The sequence below is a fragment of the Podarcis liolepis genome (genome assembly GCF_965112155.1).
Source record: "Podarcis liolepis genome assembly, chromosome: 1".
In the NCBI taxonomy this organism is placed as follows: domain Eukaryota; kingdom Metazoa; phylum Chordata; class Lepidosauria; order Squamata; family Lacertidae; genus Podarcis; species Podarcis liolepis.
The window spans coordinates 75,507,652-75,534,849 of NC_139554.1; the positions used below are offsets into that span (position 1 = coordinate 75,507,652).

The window sequence follows — 27,198 nt, forward strand, 5'->3', positions numbered from 1 at the left end:
TTTCTCAGGCTTATTTGCACTCCCCCACCCTCAGTTCCTGTCTTCCTACTTAATTTTGACAAGAAGCAAAATTCTCCATCCCCACATCTGCTAAAAATACAAATAACTGTTCCATGGTTATATGCATCATAATGTACATATACAATCTGGGTTTCCTCCAATAACCAGCAGATAAATAGATACATACAGCAATGCATATAACTGTGTAAAAATATGCACGTATTAATGTATTTATGAAAACAAACTATAAATCTAGTACAGCACAGAGTTTTGACTCTTTTATGTGTATAATATACATATTTTTGTTAACAATTTTACATAAAAATCTGACAATGAACGAGTGGTTCAGACTTAAGCGAGTGCTTGCTACAAGAGGTGGTCTGATGAGAGCAAAGCTCAGTCAGATTGGAACTGCCAAATTCTATGTATAAAACAATTTAAATCAGATTCCTCCCCCCTCCCTAATTATGATAATCAAGAATTTCAATGCTATCACTTGCAGATTGAATTCAGATGAAGTAATTTTAGCATGTTATGTGTGTTAGTTGGCTTACCATTGTAAGATGACTGTGATTTAAAAACCTGGAGCTCCATCAATGATCAGCTGCAGGCACTGAGACAACAGATATCCAAGAAGTAGAGGAACTGGGCATAAGGCTATACATATCTCAGTCCCCTCTGTATTGTCAAAGTGCAAGTAGATAAATAGGTACTGCTCCGACGGGAAGGTAAATGGTGTTTCTGTGTGCTGCTCTGGATGGCCAGAAGCAGCTTAGTCATGCTGGGCACATGACCCGGAAGCTGTACACCGGCTCCCTCGGCCAATAAAGCGAGATGAGCGCCGCAACCCCAGAGTTGTCTGTGACTGGACCTAACGGTCAGGGGTCCCTTTACCCTTTACCTAAGCTCCTTAATGCCCAGCTCGCTTAACTTCTGCTCTAGATCTAGCCATCTCCAGCTCCCACAGTGCAATATTAATTTTCATTATTACTGGTCGCTTTACTCATGGAAACAACTTAAAGTGGCATACAGATGCAACAGAGATACTAAAACAGAAACAATTGAAACCTTAAAAAAAAATCTCTACAAATAAAAGACAGGTATAACCGACCTGAAAGAGGCCATAAATACTTTAAAGCCCTTCAAGTTAAGGGCCAAGAGCCCAGGTAAAAAGGAAAGTTTTTACATGGTGCCTAAAACTAAACTATGCCAGTTGAGCCTCCCATGTGGAGTGATGTTGTCCTTGATGCTAGTCATAGCCACTGACTTGATTGAGATCTACCTGTGTATAACATATCTCAAATTATCCACGTCTAATTTGGTGAATGAAACCCTGGAAGGTAGTTGTCGGATATTCTTCCAATGAGCCTCACTTTCAGGCCATCATCAAGGCATTTCTTTTGGGTTTACTGCTGAGCATCATAAGAATCACTAATCACTTTCAAAGGTTTTACTCATGTTGTTTATAGAACTTTGTATAATGCTGCAATTCTCTAAGAATCAGCCTAGACATTTCTCAATATCAATCACTAGAATGTACATTCCATTAGAAGTTTAAGCCTTGTTATCTGCAAGGAGTATAGAAATTCAGGGATTTTTGCAGCAGCACCCCTAACATCTTGCTGAATTTCTTTCTCCCCATCTCCATCACTCAGATGTGTCTGCATATGGATACATGTACAAGCCAGTATAAGCTGTTGCTATGTCAACACTAACTACCCAGGAGAAGCAGGGAGGTACCAGTGGCAGCCTAAATTAGCAACATGCCCTCCTAAGCTACAGTGGAGTCATTTACTTCTGAGATGGCTGAAATAAAATAACAAATCTTTAATTAGCTGGGTGGAAATCTACAACCCTCTTTGCAGTAATTCACAGCATCTGTGCTGTAAACCAAACATGGATAAGCACACCAAAAGAGTGAAGGAAATTCAAGGGAAAACTTTGCCTTTGGGAACATGGAGGAAGGCTAGAAAAGCATGCACATAAATAATGGGTCTTGCTGATTCAAAGGCAGCCTGTCTGGAATGGGATGTTCCACCCTCACCCAGCATAAAAATCTGAAGTGATTCCACTCCATGTTTTACACAGCAATCATGTTTGCTGTAGGCAGACTGTTGTTACACTGGAGTTTCCAGAAGCAAATAAGTGTGAACAACAGAGACATGTCTTTAAACATCTGTGTACATGTGTCTGAAAGCTGTGGTGAGACTGAGGTTTCCCAATGCTTGTACTCAGATGTCTCTGAGTACACGTGTCTGTTGTTCACACTTTACATGTTTGCTATGGAAAACACCGGTATATTTGCAGCAACAATAATTCTTGTGTAAAGCATGAAGCCATTCTCATATGGGATTATTGCATCTAAACAGGATCTAGCCTCTCAAGCTGTGCAAACATTGCTAATGGGCAGGAGAAAATGGTGCCAAAACAAACAAATGAACAGAACAGCAATCAACTTGGGGAAAACTTTACAGAGAGTATAGGCTGGTAAAACTAACATATGCTACAAGAACAACTGTACACAGTTCCTTGCACTCACACCTCACGGAAGGGTTATGCAGTTCCTGCTTAAGTCTCACAATAGGAAATAAAGAGCACTCTGTCTAATGTTGATGTATTCTTTCTCAACTCCTTTAATGTTTTCATATTTTTAAGAAAATCCGAGATTTACAAACTGTCACTTGTTATATAAATAGTAAATACAATTACTTTCATCTTTGGCACAAACTCTTGAATAACATTGCTTGCCAAGAACAAATACTGCTTGTGGTCATAGATTTTCAAAATGGGAATCAAAAGGGGCACAGCGTGTTTTCAGAGACTTAGAAAAATTATGAGAATATCAATTGTCACTTACACTTTGTAAAGTTTATATCCCTCATGGCTGCAGAAACAAGAATGAAAAGGTGGTTGTGCTCAGTGGTTGCTCTCAGGAGATGCTCTTAAGACTTCAGTGCAACCTTCTTCAGCCTTTGGGGATTTAATGCAAGATAATAATATGGGCTCCAAAATACATTTGCAGAGAGAGAACTGCTTCCATCAGCTGAAGCAGGAGAAGAAGGTAGAGGAGGCCCATCCCAGAAGACAGGATAAAAATAAGAGAGCCACACTGCAGTAGTGAGCAATCAGAAGGAGCTGTGAGTCACAAAGAGCGAGGGAATCAATATCCGCCTTAGAGGAAGTAAGCATAGAGATGTAGGGAGCCACTTGGTTCTATTCAGAAAAGTTTGGGTGGAGTCAGTAATGAATTCCTTTGGTTCCATCCATTACAAGGTTCTGGAATTGATACTACAACACATAGTGGGCATGCACAGTGACTCCTAGTTCAAAACTGCTAGACCAGGCATCCCCAAACTCGGCCCTCCAGATGTTTTAGGATTACAATTCCCATTATCCCTGTCCACTGGTCCTGTTAGCTAGGGATGATAGGAGTTGTAGTCCCAAAACATCTGGAGGGCTGAGTTTGGGGATGCCTGTCTTTGGGGGTACCCTTAGGACATACTAGGCCTTGCCTTTCATGCTACCTACAGAATGGACTTTGCAACCCTCCCACATATGCAGACTTTCTTTGCTAATTCTAAAAATCATTGTACCAAATTGGGTTCCAGCTGTTGTTGAATCCACCTCCATAAAGGTCAAGATGATATGCATTGGTACTAGCAGAGCTGCTTGGAAGTTGAAGATTTTGGAAGATACACTGCAAGAGCCCTATTTCATATGCATTACTAATTGGGACCAGGGAGTTTTGTGTCCTTTCCCAAATGCTAGAAAAGATTTCCATACCTGGAGTTCGTAAGTGACCCACAGCTAAATGACCTTCAAGAACTTTATCAGGATCTCTGTGCATCCACCTTCACCAATATACACATACAGGAAATATGGTTTCTTATCTTTCCAGCCCTTTAATTTTCTTGTTAACTCAGTTGCTACTTCTCTTTTCCAGCAAACAAGCCCTACTCACAGAAGCAGACAGGGCTGTTTCTGCTGAATCAACTGAACAAATGAAACCACTACTGATGAACTATAGCCAAACAGTATTGATTTCTTCTAAAAGCACTCATTTTAGGAGGTCTGGCATAATGTAAAATATATACATTATTTTGATGGGCTTTCTAGAGTGGGAAAACATGAAATAACAGCAAGAGTTTAGATAAACAAAGAAGGTAGAAAGGTGACATGATATAATTTACACTTCATCAGTGAGATGCTAATTGTTAGTGACTGAAATATGACAGTGCCTCGTTTGTTACTATTTTATTTTCTTGTTTTATGAAGTTTGCATTTTTAACTTCTACATGTAATACTCAGCTACATTTTATTGAAGAAGGCATTTATGATTTATATTGTGTATGTTTTCTGCTCATGTTTTTATTATACAGGACTCACTCAGTTTTTATTATGCATATGTGTATTTGTGCATGTGTAAAAATGTACAACACATACTGCATGTGCATAGGGAGAATAAACATTCTGTATGTAATACATAAAGCATCTCAAGTTCCTATGTATTTAGGAAGAAAATCTGTGAGTTTATATTGAACAACAGGAAAATAGCACTGAGGTCACAATCCAACAGACAGTTAAAGTACGCTTTAACCCTAGTAGGTTGAATCAAATGTTAGTCATACTAACTTTAGTTGGTGTTTACCTTTAAAGCCCTACACAACTTTGGCTCTGACTAACTTGGGTACATTAAACTCAATGGGTCTACTCAGTGTAAAGCTTAGTTGGTTATAATATGTTGATTTTAATATGCTTAAGCATGTTTCAATATATACTGATACTCAATATATAGATAAGGGTAGGGAAATATCGAGTTAGAAAGGGTAATAAACCTGGAGCAGACATACAAGCAGAGTGAAGGAATAGAGGCATTTATGTTCTGCATTACCTAACATTTAATATCTGGCCAACAAAGGCCGGCTACGGTCACTTCCCAGGGGCACGTATGTCTTCTTTCCTCCACAGTGCAGTACACATAGTAATGAGGTTTCTTTATGGCTTAAAATATTTCTTTTGCAGCAGGATAAAGAATTATATTTACTGAGTCCTTGTGACCTCTGCTTATTGATCCAGCAGGTTGAACAAACATTCTAACATGAAAGACCCACAAATCAATGGTTTGTTTTCACAACTCTTGCAACAAACTGTGCCCTATGCTGAGATACAAAGCTATTGAGTATAGACAGGAAGTAGCTGGCATCTGTTCTGGTCAAGGGGTAAATTAATTCGAATATCAGGATCAAATTATTCACCTTCTCACCCAATCCCACTGAAAATCTTTAGTATATGATGGAATAAAGTAATCCTTAACTACTAGTACAGATTGCTAGTAATTGAGAAGCTGAGACCTCTTTAAAATGTAACTCCAGCAGAGGCCATGTGGAGTGTATCTAAACCACTGGCATCCAAACCACAACTATTAGACTGTGCCCACTGAGATGCTCCAGATGTAGAACTATGACATTGTGTGAAGGTTACTCTCTTCACAGAGAGGCACAGGTAAGTGATACCAATAGTTTAAACCAGGGTTTCCCAACCTTTGGTCTTCAGCTGTTTTTGGACTACAACTCCCATCATCCCTAGCTAGCAGGACCAGTAGTTTAGGGATTTTCCAAGTTTTGTTTTTTGTTATTGTTTTGGCAGGAGATAGCCACTTCAAGCAGCTGAAAAGCCTGGCTGCCTCTTTGACTGTCACTTGCTAATTTCAGATAGGGCCATGAAAGTCCGTTGGAGAGACAGCAGGTGATACATGCCATTCGTCCCAGGGACACTGTATGAAAATAAAGCTGGCTCCCCATTCTGTATAAGGTTCCTGGGAGGGAGGGAACATCATCACATGCTACTGCTCTCAGGGACATTTGCAAACCTATTTGAATGCATATGTAGCAACAGCAGAAGTTTCTTGCTCCATGAGTGGCTATTAGCCACAAACACAGGTCCTGCCCTTGTTTGTTTGCTTTGCCCCCCTGATATTGCAAGTTTTCAAAAGAACTCTCACCATGAACCCTTTCCCCACCAACACAAACATCTTTCTCCTGAACTTTAAGAGATTTCTTTACACCACCAGACCACCCTGAATGCAACTGTAAAAATTTGTCTGCATTCAATACTAACAGCCCCAATTGTTTCATTCACACACAACTGGATTGACTTTCCTGGTGATGTGTGTCAGGAGAAATTTTAAAACATTCCCATTTTCCCTGGCATTCGATAGCTGAAATGTACAGTTTCTGGCAACTCTGAAATCACTGGCTGAGAGACTGTTTTTAACTGTTTTTTATAATGCTTTTTAAAAATAGTAAGAATAAGACTAGATGTGTTTGTTGCCCTGGGCTCTTTTGGGAGGAAGCGTGAGATATAAATTGATTGAACGAATTAATAAATTGCATTATCCTTAGCTAAGGAGTGGTAAGCGATCAATTCTCCCTATTCAGAATGTTCCAGAATAGTCCTGATAAGTCTTGATAAGAAGCAGTTGTCTAGCATTTAGTTCCCATAGAAACACATCACCAGAATATTAGCGACCATCAACACTCTTGTCAAGTCCAAGACTCTTTGCCTCAGGGCAGCCCACACTTGCAGAATTCTGACAGGAAACCCACAGATTATATATGACCCCTTATTCTCCATTCTATACTTACAAACACAGGTACCATTTTTAAAATGTGTGGTCTATGTACAAAACAACTGAATCAATATAAACATTAATTCTTAAGTTAATTCCTCTTCCAAGCCTTTCCATATAAGAATAATTGTTGTTTGTTATTGTTTTTTGCAATAAATTACATCCAATACTGCTTACAAAAACAACAATCAATAAAGCACTTTATAAATAAGAAAGGTGAAAACATCTACAATTAGAACAAAGTAACAGTGCCAGTGATAACAGACATTTTAAATCAGGGTGTTGTTTAAAAAGTAGTGTATTATATATTCAATGCTTGCTTGAACAACTACATCTTCACAATCCTTCTAAACTCAGGAAGAGAAGGAATCTGACAGGTTTTCCCAAGGTAGCCATCCCAAAGTTTTGGCACCATCACCTAAAACAGTTCTGTTTCTTGGACCCATCCAGTAGTGAAGGAACAGGAAGTACCGGTAACTTCCCTAAAGCTAAAGTAAGTTCTCCTTAAAGCTTAGGCAAGTTTATATAGGACAGAGTGGTTATTGATATACCCCAATCCTAGACCATTAAGAACCTTAAAGGTCCACTCTAGTACCTTAAACTGAGATCGAAAACAAATGGGTAGCATGTGTAGATGGTTCAAGTTTAACATCAAATACTCCAATTGTTCAGCTCCAGTCAAAGCTTTCGCAGCTGAATTCTGGACCAATTGTCTTTTCTGAGCTATAGAAAGCACCATAGCCAGTAGAAAGCATCATAGCAATCCAAATTTAACTGAGCATGAATGACTAGAAAACCAGCCTGATGTGGAGGTGCTGCCACCCGAAAAATATAAAGGGAGAGCCCTGGATCCAGGAGCAGTGTTTCAGAACAGGGTAAAAACCCACTTACAGATCAGCTGAACCCATCTCCAACTACATCCATCTTTCATTTTCAGTTAGCTTGCCCTGATCTGCTTCTGAAGTGACAAGAGGTTATTAGCTCCCTGCCTCTTTAGGATCAGAAGATGGAAAATGGAGATAGAGCTGTAAGCCATCAGTATACTGATGAAATTCCAGACAACATCTCTGAATGTCCTCACAACAGTCCCATGCAGATGTTAGAAACCAAAGGAGAAAGCCTGGAAACTTGTGGTATCCCACAGGCCAAAGGCCATTGGGTAGAACTACAATATCCCATCAACCAGTTTCTGGACAATAAACAGGATTGCACTTCCCCTGTTAGTGGACATTAGGGTAGCCAAGGTTGCTTCTGTTTCAAAAACTGGAGCAGAAGCAAGACTAAAATTCATCTAAGTTATCAAGTTCACTTAGGAATGAATGAGGTGAACACCTTGTCCAAATAAGGTAGGTCTGACATGGGGAAGTAATTATTTATATCACCTGGATCCAGATTAGTTTTCTTCAGAAGGGATCTCACAGCAATCTTGTATGCTTAAAGGAGCTATAACCTTTCCCAGGGAAGCAGTGACAAGACCACACCTGAGACCCACAAAGACAAGCTGTCTATATGATTTTCTAGTTCCTACAAACATTATCTGACAGACGTTTATATGTCAAGCTTTTCAGATCATTTAAATTCCTTCCTTTCTCACACACGGATGCTGTTTTATGGGATAACCTGCAGTTGAAAACTGAAAACAGACTATTGATGTGGAAAGAATGGATGGAAATAGGAATTGTTTTGCTCTCACACTTAATTAGCCAAAATCATTTTGCACTTTTCTCATGCAAGCAGTAGCCATTTGTTATTCATGGCATGGTGTAGCTTTCTTCTTCCTGAGCTTTCTGGGGAGCTTCTTCTAGTGCGCTCAATTCCCAAAAAACTTCCTTCAGAGACAAACAAGTTTGTCGATACCCTTGAACTGAAAACTAAACTCCCAGTATAAAATATTCACAACAGGCTTTGAAATAAGGAACTAGGCACCCCATTGAACATAAATAAAAGTATCTAACTGGGTTGTATTGTCTGATCATTCAGTAGAATATCATGACTGTTATCACAGAAGAACATAAGAAACTCTGATTGCAGGTTAGACTAGTGATTCATTCGGCAGCATATCCCACACTGTGGGAACCCAGGTGATGCCTGGAAATTACAAACAAAGCATTGCACATTGTTAGCTCCAACAATCACATTCATTTTGCATGTGTCATCTTGCCTGTATCATATATGTTTCCCCTTATGATCTGCATGCCCTTTGCATTTATCTGTCCTTATAAAAACTGCTTACTCTGTTGACCCTAAGTTTTATTGGATGACTGCAAGTTTTTGGACTTTGAGAGATCTTTCCCAATTTATAATCTCAGCATAAGTCACAGTACATCTACTATGACTGGCTGGCCTTACTAGCCAAACCAAAAACTTTGCCCCCCCCCCACTAAACCTAATCTGGCCCTGTACAGTAGTGACGTCCAAGCATTCCCCACAGAAAAGACTTGCAGTTGCTTGGCAGTTAGGGTACCCTGACTCAAGCTGCCCCAGCTGGCCAAAGGAAGGTTGAAAGGGAGCTTCCCACTTTGGTCACTTCTTGGTCAACATACCCTTGGAACCACAGGAATGAAGTGACCCAGCAGCCCTTAGCCTTCCTCCCAGACTTTAAGCTAGGGAGTGGATGAAGGTCACTGCACAACTGCTAGGCTGAGCTCTCCAAGGCTGGGAAGAACCAGGGAATAGCAATATGCTTACCATGGTTAAGAAGAATATGGAACACTGATGGTGCTGTACTTACTGTCTGACCAGTTATTTTTAGGCTTCTGTGATGGGCACCTACTACAGAAAAGGTAGTATAGGCAGCTGTTTTGGAATACAGAAGGAAGAGATATAGAAACCTGAGCAATGAGACAAAATGTCAGTTGATGTGGAGTGAAACATTTGTTAAAGCAGACTGTGGGTGGCATTTTTAAGTTTGGGGATGCATAAAAGACTTAAATGAATATGGAGGGAACAGGAAAAGGGTGGAAAAATGAATAAATGCAATGGGGAGACTGACAGTGAGAAATGGCAGGACAAAAGAATTATACCATATAGGAGACAGATCTGCCTCCCTCCTAACCTTGCTTGCTCAATAGTAAATTCACAAGGGCTATTGAATAGGAACTACAGGTAAATGGACATGGCCCAATCATGTCTGAGGCAGTGGAGTGTGGGTGTGAAAGCAACTGCTGAAATTGTATTTTATTTAAAATAACACCAACAGAAACAAAGGGCAGAAGGAATCACTGTAGTTCATACATTGTCAAAAGTTCTTAAATTAAACACTGTATTTGTGGTCTAAAGTTGACATATGCATCAATTTAATACTGGATACATCCCTTTTAAAAAATGCAACTGAATAATATCCCTGGGCTCTTAATATTTTCTTGGAAATATTCAGCAGCAGCATTTCCTAGGGCTTTTATAAGTAGCTTATGCAGCAGCTCTGGAGAAACCAACTTTCCCTCCTGGAGTCAAACATTGGCTTCTTTAGCAGCTTGGCTCAACTAGCAGCCGAAGAAATTGTTACATAAAATAGGCTAACAGAGTTGGGCTAATTTTCAGGTTGCTCAATGAGTCTTATTTCCAGGTTAATGTGCATAGAACTGAAGCCGTCATTTCTTTGCTGTTCTTTCCTAGTATGACCTCTCATTTCTCTGCCTCTCTTTGCTAAACTAATCCATTAAAGCATAGGGCAATGCACATCCAGGGTGATAACTGTATTGTAGATATATGAAATTTGCGTTTCCAAGTGATCTTGATAATTACTTCAGAATGCAGAAAGCTATATTCTTTTTTATAAAGGGTTAGCACAAATGTTTTTTAGACCAATTCAGCACATGATGGAGTATACAGTACTTAAAACAATTGTATGATGATTTTTGTTCTTTATAAATATTGTCCCTCAACATTGCCACATTTCCGATATCCCTTCATTTCAACTCCATTCCCCCATGCCCTCTCTACATATATTCAAAATACCGTAATCAATAAAAAAGAAACAAAACACTAGAAGGATAAGCATTCCTCATTTAAATAAAATGTTTGGAATACTTTTCAAGTGTCAGGGAGCTGACAAGGAAAACAGGTCATTTGCAGATCAGAGAAATACACTGAAACACCGGCTAACTTACAGTTAGTTTCTTCAATAAGGAAGCAAATCAAATAACACACGGACACTTCTAAGGGTTGCTTCTGATGAAGCAGTTGCCCACACTGGTTTGGAACTCCTCCTTCATTCCCTATCCCTCTGTGTCAGGCCCCTCCCTGTCTATGGCAAGCCCCAAGGGACCCTCTCTGTTGCTTCCTGGCTCGGTAACATGCATCTCTAAGTGAGAGTTTTGGGATGTGGAGGTGGGGGTTTGCAAGCTGTTAGCAGAGAAGCTGTCAGGGTGGCTCTGTGAAGAAGAAGAAGAAGAAGAAGAGTTTGGATTTGATATCCCGCCTTTCACTCCCCTTCAGGAGTCTCAAAGCGGCTAACATTCTCCTTTCCCTTCCTCCCCCACAACAAACACTCTGTGAGGTGAGTGGGGCTGAGAGACTTCACAGAAGTGCGACTGGCCCAAGGTCACCCAGCAGCTGCATGTGGAGGAGCGGAGACGCGAACCCGGTTACCCAGATTACGAGACTACCGCTCCTAACCACTACACCACACTGGCTCTCAGATCCTGTGGTGGATCTAACAAGTCTGATTCCTGTCTCTGTCCTGTGCTGGGGCACCTGCCTGTTTCCTCCTCTTCCTCATCCTCCAAGCTCCCAGCCTCCAGTACTTCCCAGCTCTTCCCCTCCTCTGGGGTGTGGCTGGTTTCCCACCAGCAGAAGACAGGATCTAAATCCTCTCCTTCTGTGCTTCCCCTGGGGGGCTCTTGATCAGGCGGCTTCCACCACCACTCCTCATCCAGCCAGTCCCTGACATCAAGCAAGAGAAGAACATACTTTTTTTGTAAAACTGATATCTAAAGTAAAATCAAACAAGTTTCTCCACAAGTTACCCCATCAAAGGAAAACTTATCATGCCTTTTTGTAAAAGAAAACTTGTCAATGCCTTTGCCCTCACAAGGGGTAATGATAAACTTCTGCACAAAGACTTCCTTAGGTAATATTCAAGACCATCCAATCACACCTGTGCTGAACTGGACTGGACTCCTACTGAGACTGAAAAGGTTGAAGATACCTGGTCTGCTCTAAACTGCCAGTAGTTTTCCAGGGTTTTAGACAGGGAACAATCCCAGCCCTGCTTGGAGATGCTGGGAATTGAACTGGGACCTTCTGTACGCAAGTCAGATGCTCTACCAATGAGCTACCATCCTTACCCTGAGAAAGAACACAAGCAGTCTCTAAAACCAGGGAAACATTCCAGTATCCCCAAATCAGAAATACAGAATTGTACCACAATTAAAATCATAAACCATGTCACAGGTCTGCTGAATGCATGCACACAGGCAAGAGCAAGCAATTGCTTTGCTTGAAGAGTGTCTTCCTTTTGCTTTGTGCTTAGCCCATATAGTCACTCAGCCGGATCTTCTTTTCCCTCTGTTCTGACTGACACCATCTGCCCACCCACACTATGCCTTTCAGGGAGCAATTTTCCTAAATAAGAAACTGTCCAATTAAATCCACCCATACAAAGAGGCACATTTTATGAACCCAGCCATGAAATCCATTTTGCTTTTCAGACCGCTATGTCAGAAACACCACATCACGTTTAATAAACTTCTCCGAGTAAGCGTGCTGATAACTAAACAATGTGACATTTCTAACAGTAAGAAGACAGAAAACCAGAAGTAATTACATTTAAAAAAAACCAAGGGAGGAGGAAAACATAGAAATAGAGAGTGGTGGAGAGAGCTCATTTTAAGGGAAGCATTTTTAAAGTTCTGATCAAGCATTCCCGGGGGAGGGGGGGAGACCTCCAAAGACCCCAAGTGTCCTTGTGTCAAGTTTCCACTTCCCTTTCTACTAACTTCATCCTGACATTATTGCAACAGCTGAACAGAGCAGGAAGGTGTCAAAGTAGAAGGGTTTTCTTTAAGACTATTCAGCCGTTCTTAGATATTGTCAGATAGAAAGTTATCACTACCTTTAAATGGGTAGGTATTTTTTTAGGTGCATCTAGGAGCACTACTGTGATTCATTAGTTTAGATTCATGTTTGTTTTTTTAATGAGAGGAACAAAAAGTGTGAGATACTGCTATCATAGGCATTGTGAGGTGGGGGGGGGGAGAAATAGGCAGATAGAGAGAGGTGGGAGAAAGAAGGGGGGTAATGATTTACCGTACTTCTCTTGCATACTGTAGGTGCACTGTTTTTGTGTCAGCTTCACGTGGATAGGTTCTTCATCTATTTATTTTTTAGTTTTTGTTGGCGGTGAGAGAGATTGGAGAGCTCAGGCCATGGTTGGTTGCATTTGGTTGATTGCAGTGAGTTTTGCTGTTATGTTGAGGGGGAGGGAGTTGTTGGGTCAAATTAGCCATGTCAATTTGTATGCTGTTGGGGGCTTATGTTGTTGTCTTTTGCGGCTGTGTATGTCATAAAGGGGAGCTGTACAAGGGTGATGGCATCCTCTTTTGTTTGTCCTCATGGTAATTGCAATTTGTTGGTTAACTTTTCTAGTAGGACTGTTTCCCATATGGTTTATTAACTGAGCAGCATAAACAGCCCTCCTAGTGAATGGGGAAAAAATATCTGGTATTATGGCACATATTAGTAACTTCAGCAATGTATTTCATTTAACATAGTCATTTCAGGGACTTCGGGATATTGGAAGGTGTCTGATTGAAGTAGGACCATATTTCAATCAATAGGGCTTATGTTTCCCCAATTATTTTAATAGTTGTGCATCAAGCTCTGCCCACACGCATTTGCAATTAGAGCAACATGTTTGATAGTGCAACAGATTTTGTGCCAGCAGGCAGACTATGGGGAGTCAATGACGGAAGGCAAGTTTTTAAAAAAACTAAAAAAAACTTTTGGTGCTCTGATGCAATATTGCTATATATAAGTTTTTGAATGTTTGCATTCATTCAGATTATAGTCCTAAATAAGTGTTGTAAAAGACTTCAGAAGACGGTCAATTATGAAGGCTTTGGCAATTTCCCTGCATGCTCTGTAAGTTGCTAGTTTAACTGACTTGTGGCTGAACCTCTCCAAGCTTAAGTGCCTGAACTCAGCAAACTTCCAAAGCACCTGAGCTCTTGCTGAGAATTCTAGGGTGATTAGGAAAAATGGTGACTGCATTATACTAAGTCAGAGCAATGTTCTGTCCAGCTCAGTATTGACTGCACTGACAAACAGCAGCTCTCCGGGGTTTCAGAATAACTATAGCTTGTGTTTAGGGAGGAAGGAGCTTAGCCTCAAGCCCTATTTTGGATGGCATGTTAAACCAAACGTTGACTTAGTTTAGCACACACACAAAACAGCAACAACAGAGGAGCAAAGGATCTATAAATGCCTCTCCAGGTTCCCTTACGTTTGTTAAGCCATAATACGGCTTGCCATGTTATACAAACAAGGCTTGTGCCTCCACTGCTTTCATCCATAAACATAATTAACAGACCCACCCAATCTTCCAGACTGTTCTGCTAGACACCCCTCTTTCTTACCCTTCTCCAGAGCTGAAGTAAAAGTCATTTGTAGAAAACATGGAGAAATCCAGGGTCTTAACATATTTGTGACTGAGCAGCAGCATGTGTTTCCCTGTCCTACGAAAGGTAGCAGAAAGCTGCTAGTTCCTGTCTTTGATGTTCATCATAAACCTGGAAGTTTCATCTTTAGACAATGGGGCAAGCAACTTTATCTCCATAGCCTCAACTGCCAACAACATTTCATTAGTTCAGGAAGCTCATAGGTCCTTGGCAGGCTGTTTTTGAATTTGTTGTTTTAAGCATTATTTTAATTTACAAAGCTCTTGTTTTTTGCTGGCTTTGTTTTGCTTCCAAACTGAGAGGAACACAACTACTTGAGTTTTGATAGAGGGAATAAGGGAAGTAATTTACTTTTATTAAAGGTAGTTTTAACAGGCACAACACAGGACATTTTTCTGGAACTAAGCTGGCTGAAGAACAATTAAAGGACAGAAAGGAGCCACTTTGGAGCCGATCTAATGTAGTATCTGTTCTTGTTAGCAAGCTTTGGCTGAAGCTATTAAATAGACAGCTGTGGTGAACATTCAAGGCTTTATTGAAAGCCTGGTAACTTTAAACATTTACTCATGTAAGTACCTGTTTCCTCTGTCCTTATTATTTCTTTGTATTGCTAGCTGAGATTAAATAGTTCATATAGCACTCTTCACACAGGTAGAGAAACACAGAAGGTTCCTTCCATGAGCAAGAAGTCAAAACTAGATTGGAAGAAGCATTATTTTCTGAATTACCAATAAAAATAAAAAGTGATCACAGTGAAAGGGAAATGTAAGTATTTATTATTTGTAAAAGGGAAGAAATAAATAAATAAATCCATAGCTGCAGGCAGCTTAACAAATATTTCTACTTCAGTACATGCTGGTGGCAATTTATTTTCCCAGCATGACCCCTTAGTTTTAATAACCTGATGTCTCAGAAGCATTTATTTTCCCAACTCCATGTGCCACTTCAAACTATGGCAAACTGTTTGACCACAGGAAACCTGTAAAACAAGTTCGGACATTCAAAAACTACAGACATGAAGAAAAGAAGTATATTCACCACTACTAAACACTCTTACAGAAACTGACAAAAAAAATGTATCAGAATTTATTATCATGAATTAAACCACAAACAACCATCTGCTTAGTTTTAACAAAAGAACAATGGGTGACTCACCATATTAACCTTTTCACTCCACCAAGTGTGGTGGTGATGGGGAATCCACAGGTGACTCAACATGCTAGTAGCTTTGATAACATAAAAAAACCCCATTAAGTAGTAGTCCAAGTTTAGTTTTGCCAGCTGAAAAGGCATGCAAGAATATGAAGAACATAATTCTGTACCATGCTGCAACTAGGTCTAGACTACTTTCAGCCCATTTCAGGCCTGGCACAATTTAGAGTGGGCATTTGAAACAACAGTGAACTTACTGTGGGTGTCTGCTATAAACCACCAAGCCAAACCAAAGCCTTGGATACTACTTCCCTAAAGCAAATGACCAAACATTCAAAAAGGAGAGATATAATAGTCATGGGAAACTTCAGTTACCCCAATATCTGTTGGAAGTCAAACTCTGCCAAGAAGGTAAGTTCCAACAAATTCCTGAATCGCCTTGCTCACCATTTCATTTTCCCAGAATGTGGAAGAAGCAACGAGGTGATCATTTATCTTGGACCTGGTCCTCACTAATAGGGGGGAACTGACTGATGAAGTGGAAGTACAGGGAACATTGGGATGAATTGTCCTCTTGAATTTATTATACACAGGCAAAGGAAAGCCGAGTGTGGTCAGGCATGCACTCTGGACTTTAAGAAGGCTGATTTCAAAAAGCTTAAGGAACTCCTGGGTGTGAGATCCCCTGGTGAGAAATACTCAAAGAGAAAGGAGTCAGTCCAAGATGGATAGGAGTTTCTTAAAGGTGAAATACTGAAGGCACAAAGGCAGACAATTCCAACAAGAAAGAAAAGTGGGAGGCATCTAAAGAAACCAGTGTGGCTGCATAAGGACTTTACAGATGAGCTGAGATTTTAAAAGGGCACGTATAAGAAATGGAAGAAAGGGGAAATCATGAAGGAGACATATATGTGAATACCCAACATTTGTGGGGAGAAGGTCAGGTGGGCCAAAGCTCAGAATGAGCTCAGACTTGCAAGAGAGGTTAAAAATAATTTTAAAAGGTTTCTTCAGCTATGTTCGAAGCAAGAAGAAGATCAGGCAAGTGGTAGGTCCTCTGTGTGGAGAAATGTTATTTGGTGACAGATGTTAATTAATTAATGCCAACAAACAGTAAGAAATGAGGGGGCTAGATGCACTGGGTACAACTACAGTGCAACTGCTGCATTTGTTTGGACAAACAAAACATGCAAATTTGTAAACTAAAGCAAAGCTGTTTAAGCAAAAGAGGAAAGAGGGAAGAATATTTTGTTCACTGAAAATAGAATATGAACAGCGTTTCTTTAAACACTGTACTAGCAGAATAAATAGGAATCTGTATAGAATGTATGATACGTTCCCCATTGCCAGGCGTTTGATGGTCAATGAAAATTAGATGACTAAAACTCTCTTCTTTCACGCCATAGTACAAAAACAAGGACTACGAAATCAGGAGCTAAAGAGATGACAGGCGAACCAGCTGCCCACCATCTCCTCCCCCACCCACCACACATGCACACACAGAGAGCCATATTTCACCTGATTAATCCTCTCCCAGGGCAGATTAACGCTTATCTGCTCAATATCCATCTGCTTTGTGATTTCTCTAGATTGTAACCAATCCCAGGGCCCTATCTGCACCACTTCCCCCATTTGCGGATGGGAAAAGATAGGAAGCATCGTGTTCTATTAGCAAAGGCAATGACAACATGTTATCACAGCTGCTTCCTCCCCACACACCCTGAATTTAGGTTACACACCATAGAAATGTGTGAAGCAGAGAAACCTCTGTGTGTATGGGAGAGAGTGAGTGAGAGAGATAGGGAACTGACAAGGCAACACAAACTAACATTCTCACACCATTTTTAACTTTGGCTGGAATATGCTCAAGGAGTGTGTGTGTGTGTGTGTAATCTATACCAGTTTTCCACCAAATAGCTTGCATTTTATACGTGATGCCTAATAATTATTTGACTATACTGGGGATCTGTTCCAGTCCTTTTGAGCCCCTTGGCTGCAAATGAAGCAACCACAGTAGAAGCAAACGCAAACTGGCAGGGTGTAAAATTGGTTTGGGGCTCATGTCTTTAAATGCATCCTGACCAAAAACAAAACAAAATACTCCCCATGTGAAATCTTGTGGAGAACTTTAGCCTAAGGTCAATGGGATTATTTGCTATATAATTTCACAGAGATAAAGTACTACCCAGATGGTGAAAATTACATGACACAGTAACGGTTCTCGGCCCATGGCTTATTAGTCCAATATTGTCAATGAAAACAACACCATTCAAAACATTTAAGGGAAAAGAGGCACATACATGCAATGGATGTTCTTATTTTGGGAGAAGTAGAGGAAAGATGGTGAGCATAATTTATTGAGACAGTCTTCTAACCAAAGCCCCTTAAAAACAATGGGAAGTTTGCAAGATCTATCATTCGCCAGAGGAAAAGGAGAAATGAGATCAGGCCCACTCCGTCTGAGAGCTGGCTGAGAGACCAGCAGCCATTCTCTCCCCCCACCCCCACCCCGCTCAGGCAACTATTTCCATTCTAGCTGGTCATTGCATGAACGGCCGTGTAACTTTAAGAGTTGCTTGTTTTCCCCTTCTCTTTTTCTGTGTTGTGCCTTAGATTGAAAGCCTTTAGATATACGGTGCTTGGGAGATTCCAGGTCCAGTATTTTATATTCAGTGGGCCAGTGCAGAAGTTGCAATGGATTGCAGCAAGTGAATGTTTGTTTCAGTGCACTGAAGTTTTAGCTTTTTCACAAATTTTGAAACAAAGGTGCAACAAGTGTTACATTGCTATACTTGCACGTGGCTATGTAAACTGTTGCAAATATTTCATTGCTAATTGTTAAAAAAAAACACGACACACATTATAGTATAGGTCCATACCAGCAGTGCTCCATCTCCAAAACAGTTTTACCAGACTGCTTAGTCTGGTAAAAAAATAACAGATGAAGAACACCTAGCAGTTGAAAAGGCAGAATATAAACTGAAGTAATTAAATGAAGAATCTCAGCATTTCTTTATCCGTTATTCAACCTGAATAGATTCTGGTTGTGTAGATGGTGGAGTAATACCCTCTTCACTTGTTGAACTTATCTAGCACCAAATCATCTAGTACCTTCCACAGCGAAAGTGCCAAGAAATTACCAAGTGAACATTACTATAGCCTTCTGGGCAAAATTTGAAGCAGTTGCCTTGAATTTTAAAAGCTTTAAATTGTTTGAACTCATCTCTCCCCACCCCCCAGTTATCATCATCATGATTCCATCTAATGGTGAACTCAGTGATAAGTGCCAACAGGACTGGAGCCAAACAGGACCACTGGGAAATAAGAGTCAGGTATCATACTTAGAGGGACCCCAAGGGTTGCAGAAGTACAGAAATAAAAAAGGAGAAAACCTAAGGGGCAGCACCTTCCAATGAGGACTGAACATGCTCAGGCTCTGTACAGATTACTGTTTACTCCAGCGCCAGTGTGCTCCCACCACTGGTGTTTGAAGCCAAGTATACATGGTGTTAGCCAGTCTTTATGTATCCTGTAGGTTTATTGTGTAGAGCAAGTGCAACTACAACTTGAAAGACAACTGGAGGAGGGGGCATGGATAGAACAACATCCCTGCATTTTAAGCCACTCATGCGGACATAGCCTCAGTGACCACAGAAATGTTGCTAGAGGTGGTGGAAAACTGGAAGGGGGAAGGGGGAATGGTGTATCCTGGGGGGGAAGCATGGCTGGCTGGCAGCCTCTAATAGAGAATTTAGCTGGTTAAGTGCCTATCATTTTGGAAACGAAAGTGGACCACACAAAAATAAGATAACTGCTTCTACATACTTGGGGAACACCCTAAGTAGGTAGAAGTACTTAAGTTTTGAATTAAAAGAAATTGATATTTTTTAAACCCCTTTAAAAAAACCTGCCAAAAACCTGTAAGTTTGTTGAACACTGATGGCAGTAAAGCCTATACAGAGAGAATGGGGTAAAAGAGGTTTGAAGAAATCTTGAGGCAAGTGGATTCATTATTTACAATTAAATATGCCACATAATGCAATGTCCATGTGTAAGTTGACAATGTTTAGATTGTTGGACTATGACCTAGGAGACCAAGGTTTGAATCCCCACTCAGTCATGAAGCTCACTGGGTGACCTTTGGCTGGTCACCATATCTCAGCCTAATCTACCTCACAGGGTTCTTGTGAGGATAAAATGTGGAGGAGGAGGAGAACCATGTACATTGCCATGCGTTCCCTGGAGGGAAAAGGGGATATGGAAATGTAATAAGTAAATCAATAAAATAAAGGGGAGGGATCAATGGAGGCCAAAGAAAGACAGGGAAATGAGCTGCACAAGCTCCTGACGACTTAGAGTAAGTATCATGGAGGGGAATGATTAAAACTGAGGGGAATGCCTTTTCCATCTCCAGAATCTCCAGCTACTGTAAATAGCTATAAAACACTCTGGCTTCTTCATCTGTCTACTGCTGGCTGTGTTACTGTTCTACATTATTATGAATGAGCTCCTTTTAAATGGAGATACAGGGGCTGAACCTGACAGCTATAGCATTATTATTATTATTATTATTATTATTATTATTATTATTACCGATAGGTAGCCGTGTTGGTCTGCCATAGTCAAAATAAAAAATTCCTTCCAGTAGCACCTTAAAGACCAACTAAGTTAGTTCTTGGTCCACAGATCTGGCAACTTCTGTTTCAGTGTATCTGAAGAAGTGTGCATGCACACAAAAGCTCATACCAAGAACTAACTTAGTTGGTCTTTAAGGTGCTACTGGAAGGAATTTATTATTTTTATTTTTATTATTATTATTGTTATTATTATTATTATTACCCCATCCATCTGGTTGGGTTGCCCCCGTCACCAATCTGGGCAGCAAAAACAGTTAGATGCAGTTAGACAGTGAAGCAGCCTTAGTTGTCTAGTGGATGACCAAGAGCTGAACAGGGAAGAGCATAACTTTTTTAAAAAAAAATCCACCCAAGATACATCATTCCTTACTGTGACAAAACTATTATGATGACAAGAGCTTTATAACAAATTATGTCCCTGTTTCTGTGGTCTTGAACCTCTGTAGAATGATTGGGAAAGCATCGGACCTTTCGGCAGCTTTTAATACCATTAGCCAGCAGTCGACAAATGAAGTAGCTATAGTCACCATGACGACCAAGAATTTAATTCTGGCGAGTCCCTTTGTTTCTGTTTTAACTTCTTGCATTTTCACTATGAAGCAGCTAAAGATGGTTACAATAATAGGCTGCTGCTGCCTTGTCCTGTCTTTAATCCTGCCCTGCCCATCCTTGCATTCCGATTGATTGATTGATTGATTGATTGACTGACTGTCTGACTGAATGGGAGAAAGCAGTGGGCAATTTCAAACCCAGGTTTTTTTTAAAACCAGATTTTCCAGCTGCAAAAATTCCCTGCCAGACACCCCACACTAAAAAGAAAAGAAACCAAATGCTTACCCCTTGTGTCATTGGTGGTTTCGCCATAGGAGTCAGTAGTTCTTATTTACTACCCAGTAACTAACAGGACAATCCAATGCCCATTGCACCAAGGTAAATCCACAGCGGTTGGCGCTGTGGTCTAAACCACAGAGCCTAGGGCTTGCTGATCAGAAGGTTGGCGGTTCGAATCCCTGCGATGGGGTGAGCTCCCGTTGTTTGGTCCCAGCTCTTGCCAACTTAGCAGTTCAAAAGCACGTCTAAGTGCAAGCAGATAAATAGGTGTGGTTCCGGTGGGAAGGTAAATGGCGTTTCCATGCACTGCTTTGGTTTCGCCAGAAGTGGCTTAGTCATGCTGGCCACATGACCCGGAAGCTGTACGCCGGCTCCCTCGGCCAGTAAAGTGAGATGAGCGCTGCAACCCCAGAGTTGTCTGTGACAGGACCTAACTGGCAGGGGTCCCTTTTACCTAACTAACAGGGCAATCCAATGCCCCTTGCACCAATGTAAATCCTAACTCAGTGTCATTTGAACTGGTGTACGGGACACTGGATCATCACTAAATTTACCTTTCTATTCCTGTTACCTCATCAAACTTCTGCTGCCAAAACTGGTGAATTTCGAACCCTGGGCTTTTCCAGTTTTCACCAAGATTGCCTGTTAAGGACAACTCAGCTGGTGGCTTAAGCTGGTTCATTTTACACTGCAGTCAATAGGGCCTGCAGTGCAGACTTTCAGTACCAACCGCAGTCAGCTCACAGAGGAAACATGACAACTCCCCTTATACCAGGCATGTCCAAAGTCCGTTTCGGGGTCTAATCCGGCCTGCCGGTTGGTTTAATCTGGCCCCTGTGGCAGTTTATTTCCTGGGGTAAAATCCTAAAAAACCTCGACAACTCCAATCCTAAAAGTAGCCCAACAACATCAACCATAAAAGAAGCTCAAGAACTTCAATCCTAAAAAAAGGTCAACAACTTTGGTCGGCCCCTTGGTCAGCCCTCACGGCCCTTCACTTCAACAAATCTGGCCCTCTTTCAAAAAAGTTTGGATACCACTGCCTTATACCATATGATTTTATTGTTTATGTGTTTCTGGTCTCACGGGTGAGGGGCATATATATGGGTAAAAAGAAAGAAAGCAGGATAACCAATCTCTTTTCCCACCCCAGGTTCCTGATTGAAAATATCCCTGTGTCAGACATTGGCCCAGGTTCTTAAACTGATGACCTTCATTTTGAACACCCAGGGCTAAATAAGGAACACTCTCACACAAAGATGACTGGGTTGTGATGGTCAACACTGCTGCCAGAAAGAAAGAAAAAGATGGGGTGGGTTTCTTTGAGAGGAAGGGAACACATTTTCTCCTAGCTTTAACACTGCTTTTGATAGAAAGAAAAAGCTTGCTGGGCTGTGCTCGTACACAAATTATAGCCCCTTTGTTAAGGTGGGAGCAAGGGGCAGACTGTGCCTAAAGCACAATTGGGGAGTTAGAGTTTGGGAAAGGGGAGTATTTCAATTATGCAGAGCTCAGAAAACCAGGGCTGGATTATTATTATTTTACTTTATCTTTAGGGAAGGTTTTTGTGTTTGCTAGTTTTAATACAAAACAGTCACCATAAATCTATGCATGATAGAGCACATGCTTTGCATGCAAAAGGTCCCAAGTACAATTTCTGGCATATCCAGATAGGTCTAGGAAATGCCTGTGTCCAAAATCCTGAAGAATTGCTGCCAGCTTCCTATGTGATGCTTGATCTTAAAAAAAAAAAAAAGCTTGTAAATTAACATAACCACATGAAATTGCAAAGTAACGATCCAATGTATTTTAGATTTTCTGATACTACATGAATCTGTTACACCAGGTTCCCCTCTATGGCTTATTTCATAAAATTTATTTGGCATTCAAATTAGGCTGTAGGCATAAGTCCATATTTCCTGCTCTCTGAGAACTGTTTGTACTCTTCCATCTGTTTATCTGACTGAATGGATATCTAGGAACAGTAGTATTTTTCTACCCCCATTATATATTTTGTAGATGTCATCTAACAACAATCCTAGTGTTTATATATCACATACATTTTCTCAGTAATTCTTGCTGTAACAAACTCATAAGTTCGGCTTACTATGGGTAACCCCACCTTCCGCATCATGTTGAAGAAAACGAGTTTACTTCGCTACACAGTGAGTTCATGGTTGACTGAGATTTGAGTCGTGGGTCTCCAACTCCTGGGTTCATGCTTTTACAACTGCACCATACAATCTCTCATAAGAGATATACTGTATATGATAAAGAGTATATAAAATGACACCTACTATTTAGGTGATAGGTAGAAGAATGAGAGGCTGTGGAGAAATCTTGTTTCTGAGGCAAAGTTTTTATTTCAAAAGGTATAAAGGTTTTTATGTGGAACAGAGATAAGGGATGTTATGTCAACTGTTTTGTGTTCCTCCTAGGAGCTATAGTGGATCACCAGCTTGCCTGAGTGACAGTTAAAAGTGCCATTGTTTGCATTATTTCGAACAGGAGGTGGTTATGTGAGTGAGGTTTCTATCTGGATGTCCAGGAGTCAAAGAAGATTCTATTTGGCACAGGCGGATTTAGGGGAGTGCAACCAGTTCGCCTGCTCTGGGCGCCAAGCTGAGAGGATGCCACAGGGGGAGCATCAACCATGATGTAGAACAGAAGGTGAGAGGTGAGGGCGCCAAATTTTGGTGCCACATAAGACGCCACTGACATTTGAAAGCCCCAAAACCACTACTGGATTTTATCAGCTGATGGACATTCTTTTCCATACTATTGGATCATAGTTATAGTTCAATTAGGGGACAGAATTCCACCCAAACTAAAACTATTGGTTCCCCAATTTGGTAACCTTTACCCAAAGGGGAGTTAATCCACCCTCTTGATCATTTTCATTGCACACATATACCATGTATTGATTTTAATAAAAATCATAAATAAAATATATACTTTGTTTTATATTTGGATCTCTGTGCTGTTTTGCCCTATGCATAACCATAGCTACTGGCGATGAAACTATGGAAGAAGATAAATAGTACTGGGATACATGGTAGTCCCTGTACAGAGGCAGATTTAAGGTACTGTAACTGGTTCTGCCACTCGGGGCGCCAATCCGAGAGGGCACTTTATCACCTCCTTCCAAAAGCCTACTAAGCGGGAAGGAGGTGTGAGGGCTCTGACAGAGTCCTAAAATCGTCCTACCTCCTTCCCAAAGCCTAGTTAGTATCTGCTCTGCTTTGGGAAAGGGGAAAGAAGGCTCTAGAACCCTCCCAGGGTCTCACACCTCCTTCCCAAAGCCCAGTGCCTCCCTTACCCAGCTTTGACAAGGCAGTGTGAGGGTTGGAGGGGTGTCAAATTTTGGTCTCACGCAGACTGCCATATTACTATCTATCCCTGCCCTGTAACCATTTCTTTTTAAAGTAATAGGTCATAGTAGAAAAAACTGAAATGCAATATGCTCCTCAATAATGATGGCATAGGGGATTCTCTTCAGAAGCAGTTGATATTAGGAAATTTTGGACAGTCTTTTCAGAAGCTTCTGTAGATATTCTCTCCTGTGACTTAAAAAAAAATACAGAATGTAAATTTCCCCTTAAAGAAGAGAATGGCTGTGATTGCATGGTGAGTGACCATCTGCCTGTTCACTGAATTTGTTCATGTACTAGAGGCAGCAGCAGGGTTGCATATGCATTATGGGAATAATAATGTCAGGATTGTAAATAGCCACTCCCTTGGTGACTTGTGGCAAGTATTAATCGCCTCCAGATAATCAAGCAGGTGCATTTCACAAGCCTCATTTTTGTGTACATTTGTGTACTTATTTGCATGGCTGAAATAACCTGAAGGACCTATTATCAATACTTTTTATAGCTTGCAGTGACTGTCAGAACTACTTTTGTGACTGTGGTAGAAATTCAAACACCAAAACACTGATCCAATTTCCATTGACAATGGAACAAAGGAGTCTTGCCCTGGGTTCAGCTGCTTAAATTAATGCTCTAGTGAGCCAGAACACATAGCTGACTTACATATTACAGTTTTCTTCTTGGTTGGGGATATACTTCTGTGTAGGTAAAACTGGCATGGAATTCCTGCATGAATAAAGAAAACTTTTTCTTACGCTTTTGCTGCAGCTAAACTGTTCACGGTGGCAGCAGGAAACATCCTGAATTGCAGACATGTCCACAAAGGATCTCAGACAGCAGTGCTGTGAACGATCTGTACCTAAAGAGTTATGGGTTCATTACTTGCTGGCAGCAGTCAGATTTGACAGAATTGGCTGGGTCAAAGAGAAAAGCTCTATTGAAGGAGTGAAATACATGTTTTGCATTTGGAAGGTCCAATGTTCAATCCTTGGTACCTCTGGTTAAAAGATCTATATAGTAAAACATAAAATAAAAATCTGAGACTGCCATACTGGCACTGCCTAGTCCCTATGACTCTTAACATCCACCTGAAGTCTATCTCCAAGCAGAAAAATCCAGGCTTACTATAAGGTACCGTGTTGATGTTTTTCAAGCCAGAAGTGCACTGATCAGGTAACCAATTATATATACCCAATCAGTATGAAAACACACATACGTGTTGTCACACACTACAGTAGACACAATCTCTTGCAAACATTACACTTTCTATACTGGCACACTAATCCCTGTTTGTAGCTGCTGGGCTTCCACGGGTAGGGGTACATAAAAAAGGCATGTCCATTCCCCACAACCATCTTCTTCTTTTGCACAAATGGCCACAGTCACTGGCATGCTCAGTTCATCAACTATTCCACCACACACTAATAGTTGTCCCCAACAATGCCAGAGGTACATCTCCCTAGACATTAAGGCAGCTTCCCTGGATTAAGGTTTAGTCAACCAGAGGTCCCACTCAAGCACAATTTGATAGCCAGTAGATACAATCCAATAGTTTTCTTTTCCAGCAGCTTTTACCTCAGCCTTCCCTGGCGCTGGTGTGCAAAAGGGGAGGGACCCTCTTGCTCTTTTCTTCCATGACCATCCCACCCCCCTTTACAGCAGAAATAGAGAATGTGTTACCCATAAGATGTTGCCAGACTACAACTCGCAGCACCCCTGTTAATAGGCCATAGTAGCTGGGACTGATTGGAGCTGGAGTCCAGCAACCCTGGATGAGCACCAGGTTGGCTTCCCCTACTTTACACAAGAGCACAGCTATTTTATTGTCGACTACTGGGTCAGTAAGAAGTTCAGATGTAGCACTGCAGGTGTAATAACACACGCACTCTGAAATGTTCTGAATATTGACATTAGGCAGGAACCCTCACAATACAACTTTACAGCATTTGCTGAAAACGTTTCTGTTTCAGAAGCCTATCCAGACACATGGTTTAGTTATACTGTAATTCTTCTAAAAGTTTTATTGATTTCATCTTTGTTTTAATTATGCATATTTGTTTTTAATCAGTTTGTGCAGTTTAGTCATATTTTATTTTGAGGGACGCGGGTGGTGCTGTGGGTTAAACCACAGAGCCTAGGACTTGCCGATCAGAAGGTCGGTGGTTTGAATCCCTGCAACGGGGTGAGCTCCCATTGCTCGGTTCCTGCTCCTGCCAACCTAGCAGTTCGAAAGCACGTCAAAGTGCAAGTAGATAAATAGGTACCACTCCGGCAGGAAAGGAAACGGTGTTTCCGTGCGCTGCTCTGGTTCGCCAGAAGCAGCTTAGTCATACTGGCCACATGACCCGGAAGCTGTACGCCGGCTTCCTCAGCCAATAAAGCGAGATGAGCACCATAACCCCAGCGTCGGTCACAACTGGACCTAATGGTCAGGGGTCCCTTTACCTTTTACTATATTTTATTTTATTTGTACTCTATTTGAAGATTTGTTTATTTATTGGACAAGTGCTTTATAAAATTTCTAAATAATAAATACAGGATATAGTTTCCTTTGTATGAGAATATACTAAAGACTTGAGATGTATTTGTGCTGTTTGTTTTCTTTGTTTGTTTTCTTTATAAGTATACAAGCAAAGTCTACAGGCTTTTGGAAGCAAGCAAACATCTACAAAAGGTAGCAAAATAATTCATCCTGCATAAATTTTCTAAGAGCTATATAGAGCCCAGTCTTTTTTTCTAGCCCAACCAGCTATGTTATATAACTCTCTCTGCCTCTGAGCTCTTTTTTTATACCAGGGGCGGGGAATCTCCAGCCTGCAGGCCAAACTTGACTTGCCAGACCTCCCCACCATTTGACCCTCAAAGCTGTATTCCTGAAACCATGTCCATCTGCCACACACCTGGTATCATAGGGTGTCAGGGATGGGGCAGGTAGAGATGTGGGTTCAAGAAACAGGATT

The 27,198-nt window shown here is 41.0% G+C and overlaps 1 protein-coding gene across 17 annotated transcripts in view; it reads right to left on the reverse strand.

Annotated features, from left to right (window-relative positions):
- BRSK2 (BR serine/threonine kinase 2) overlaps positions 1 to 27,198 on the reverse strand; it is a 407,365-nt gene that overhangs the window by 261,451 nt on the left and 118,716 nt on the right. The window contains exon 1 of one of the 17 annotated variants that reach the window (XM_083505287.1): positions 2,858 to 2,897. The exons of the other annotated variants lie outside the window; for them this stretch is intronic. Coding sequence (XP_083361413.1) covers positions 2,858 to 2,882 — 25 coding nt within the window. The 5' untranslated portion in view covers positions 2,883 to 2,897. Of the gene's footprint in view, positions 1 to 2,857; positions 2,898 to 27,198 lie in introns of those variants that run through there. 17 annotated transcript variants of the gene reach the window in all.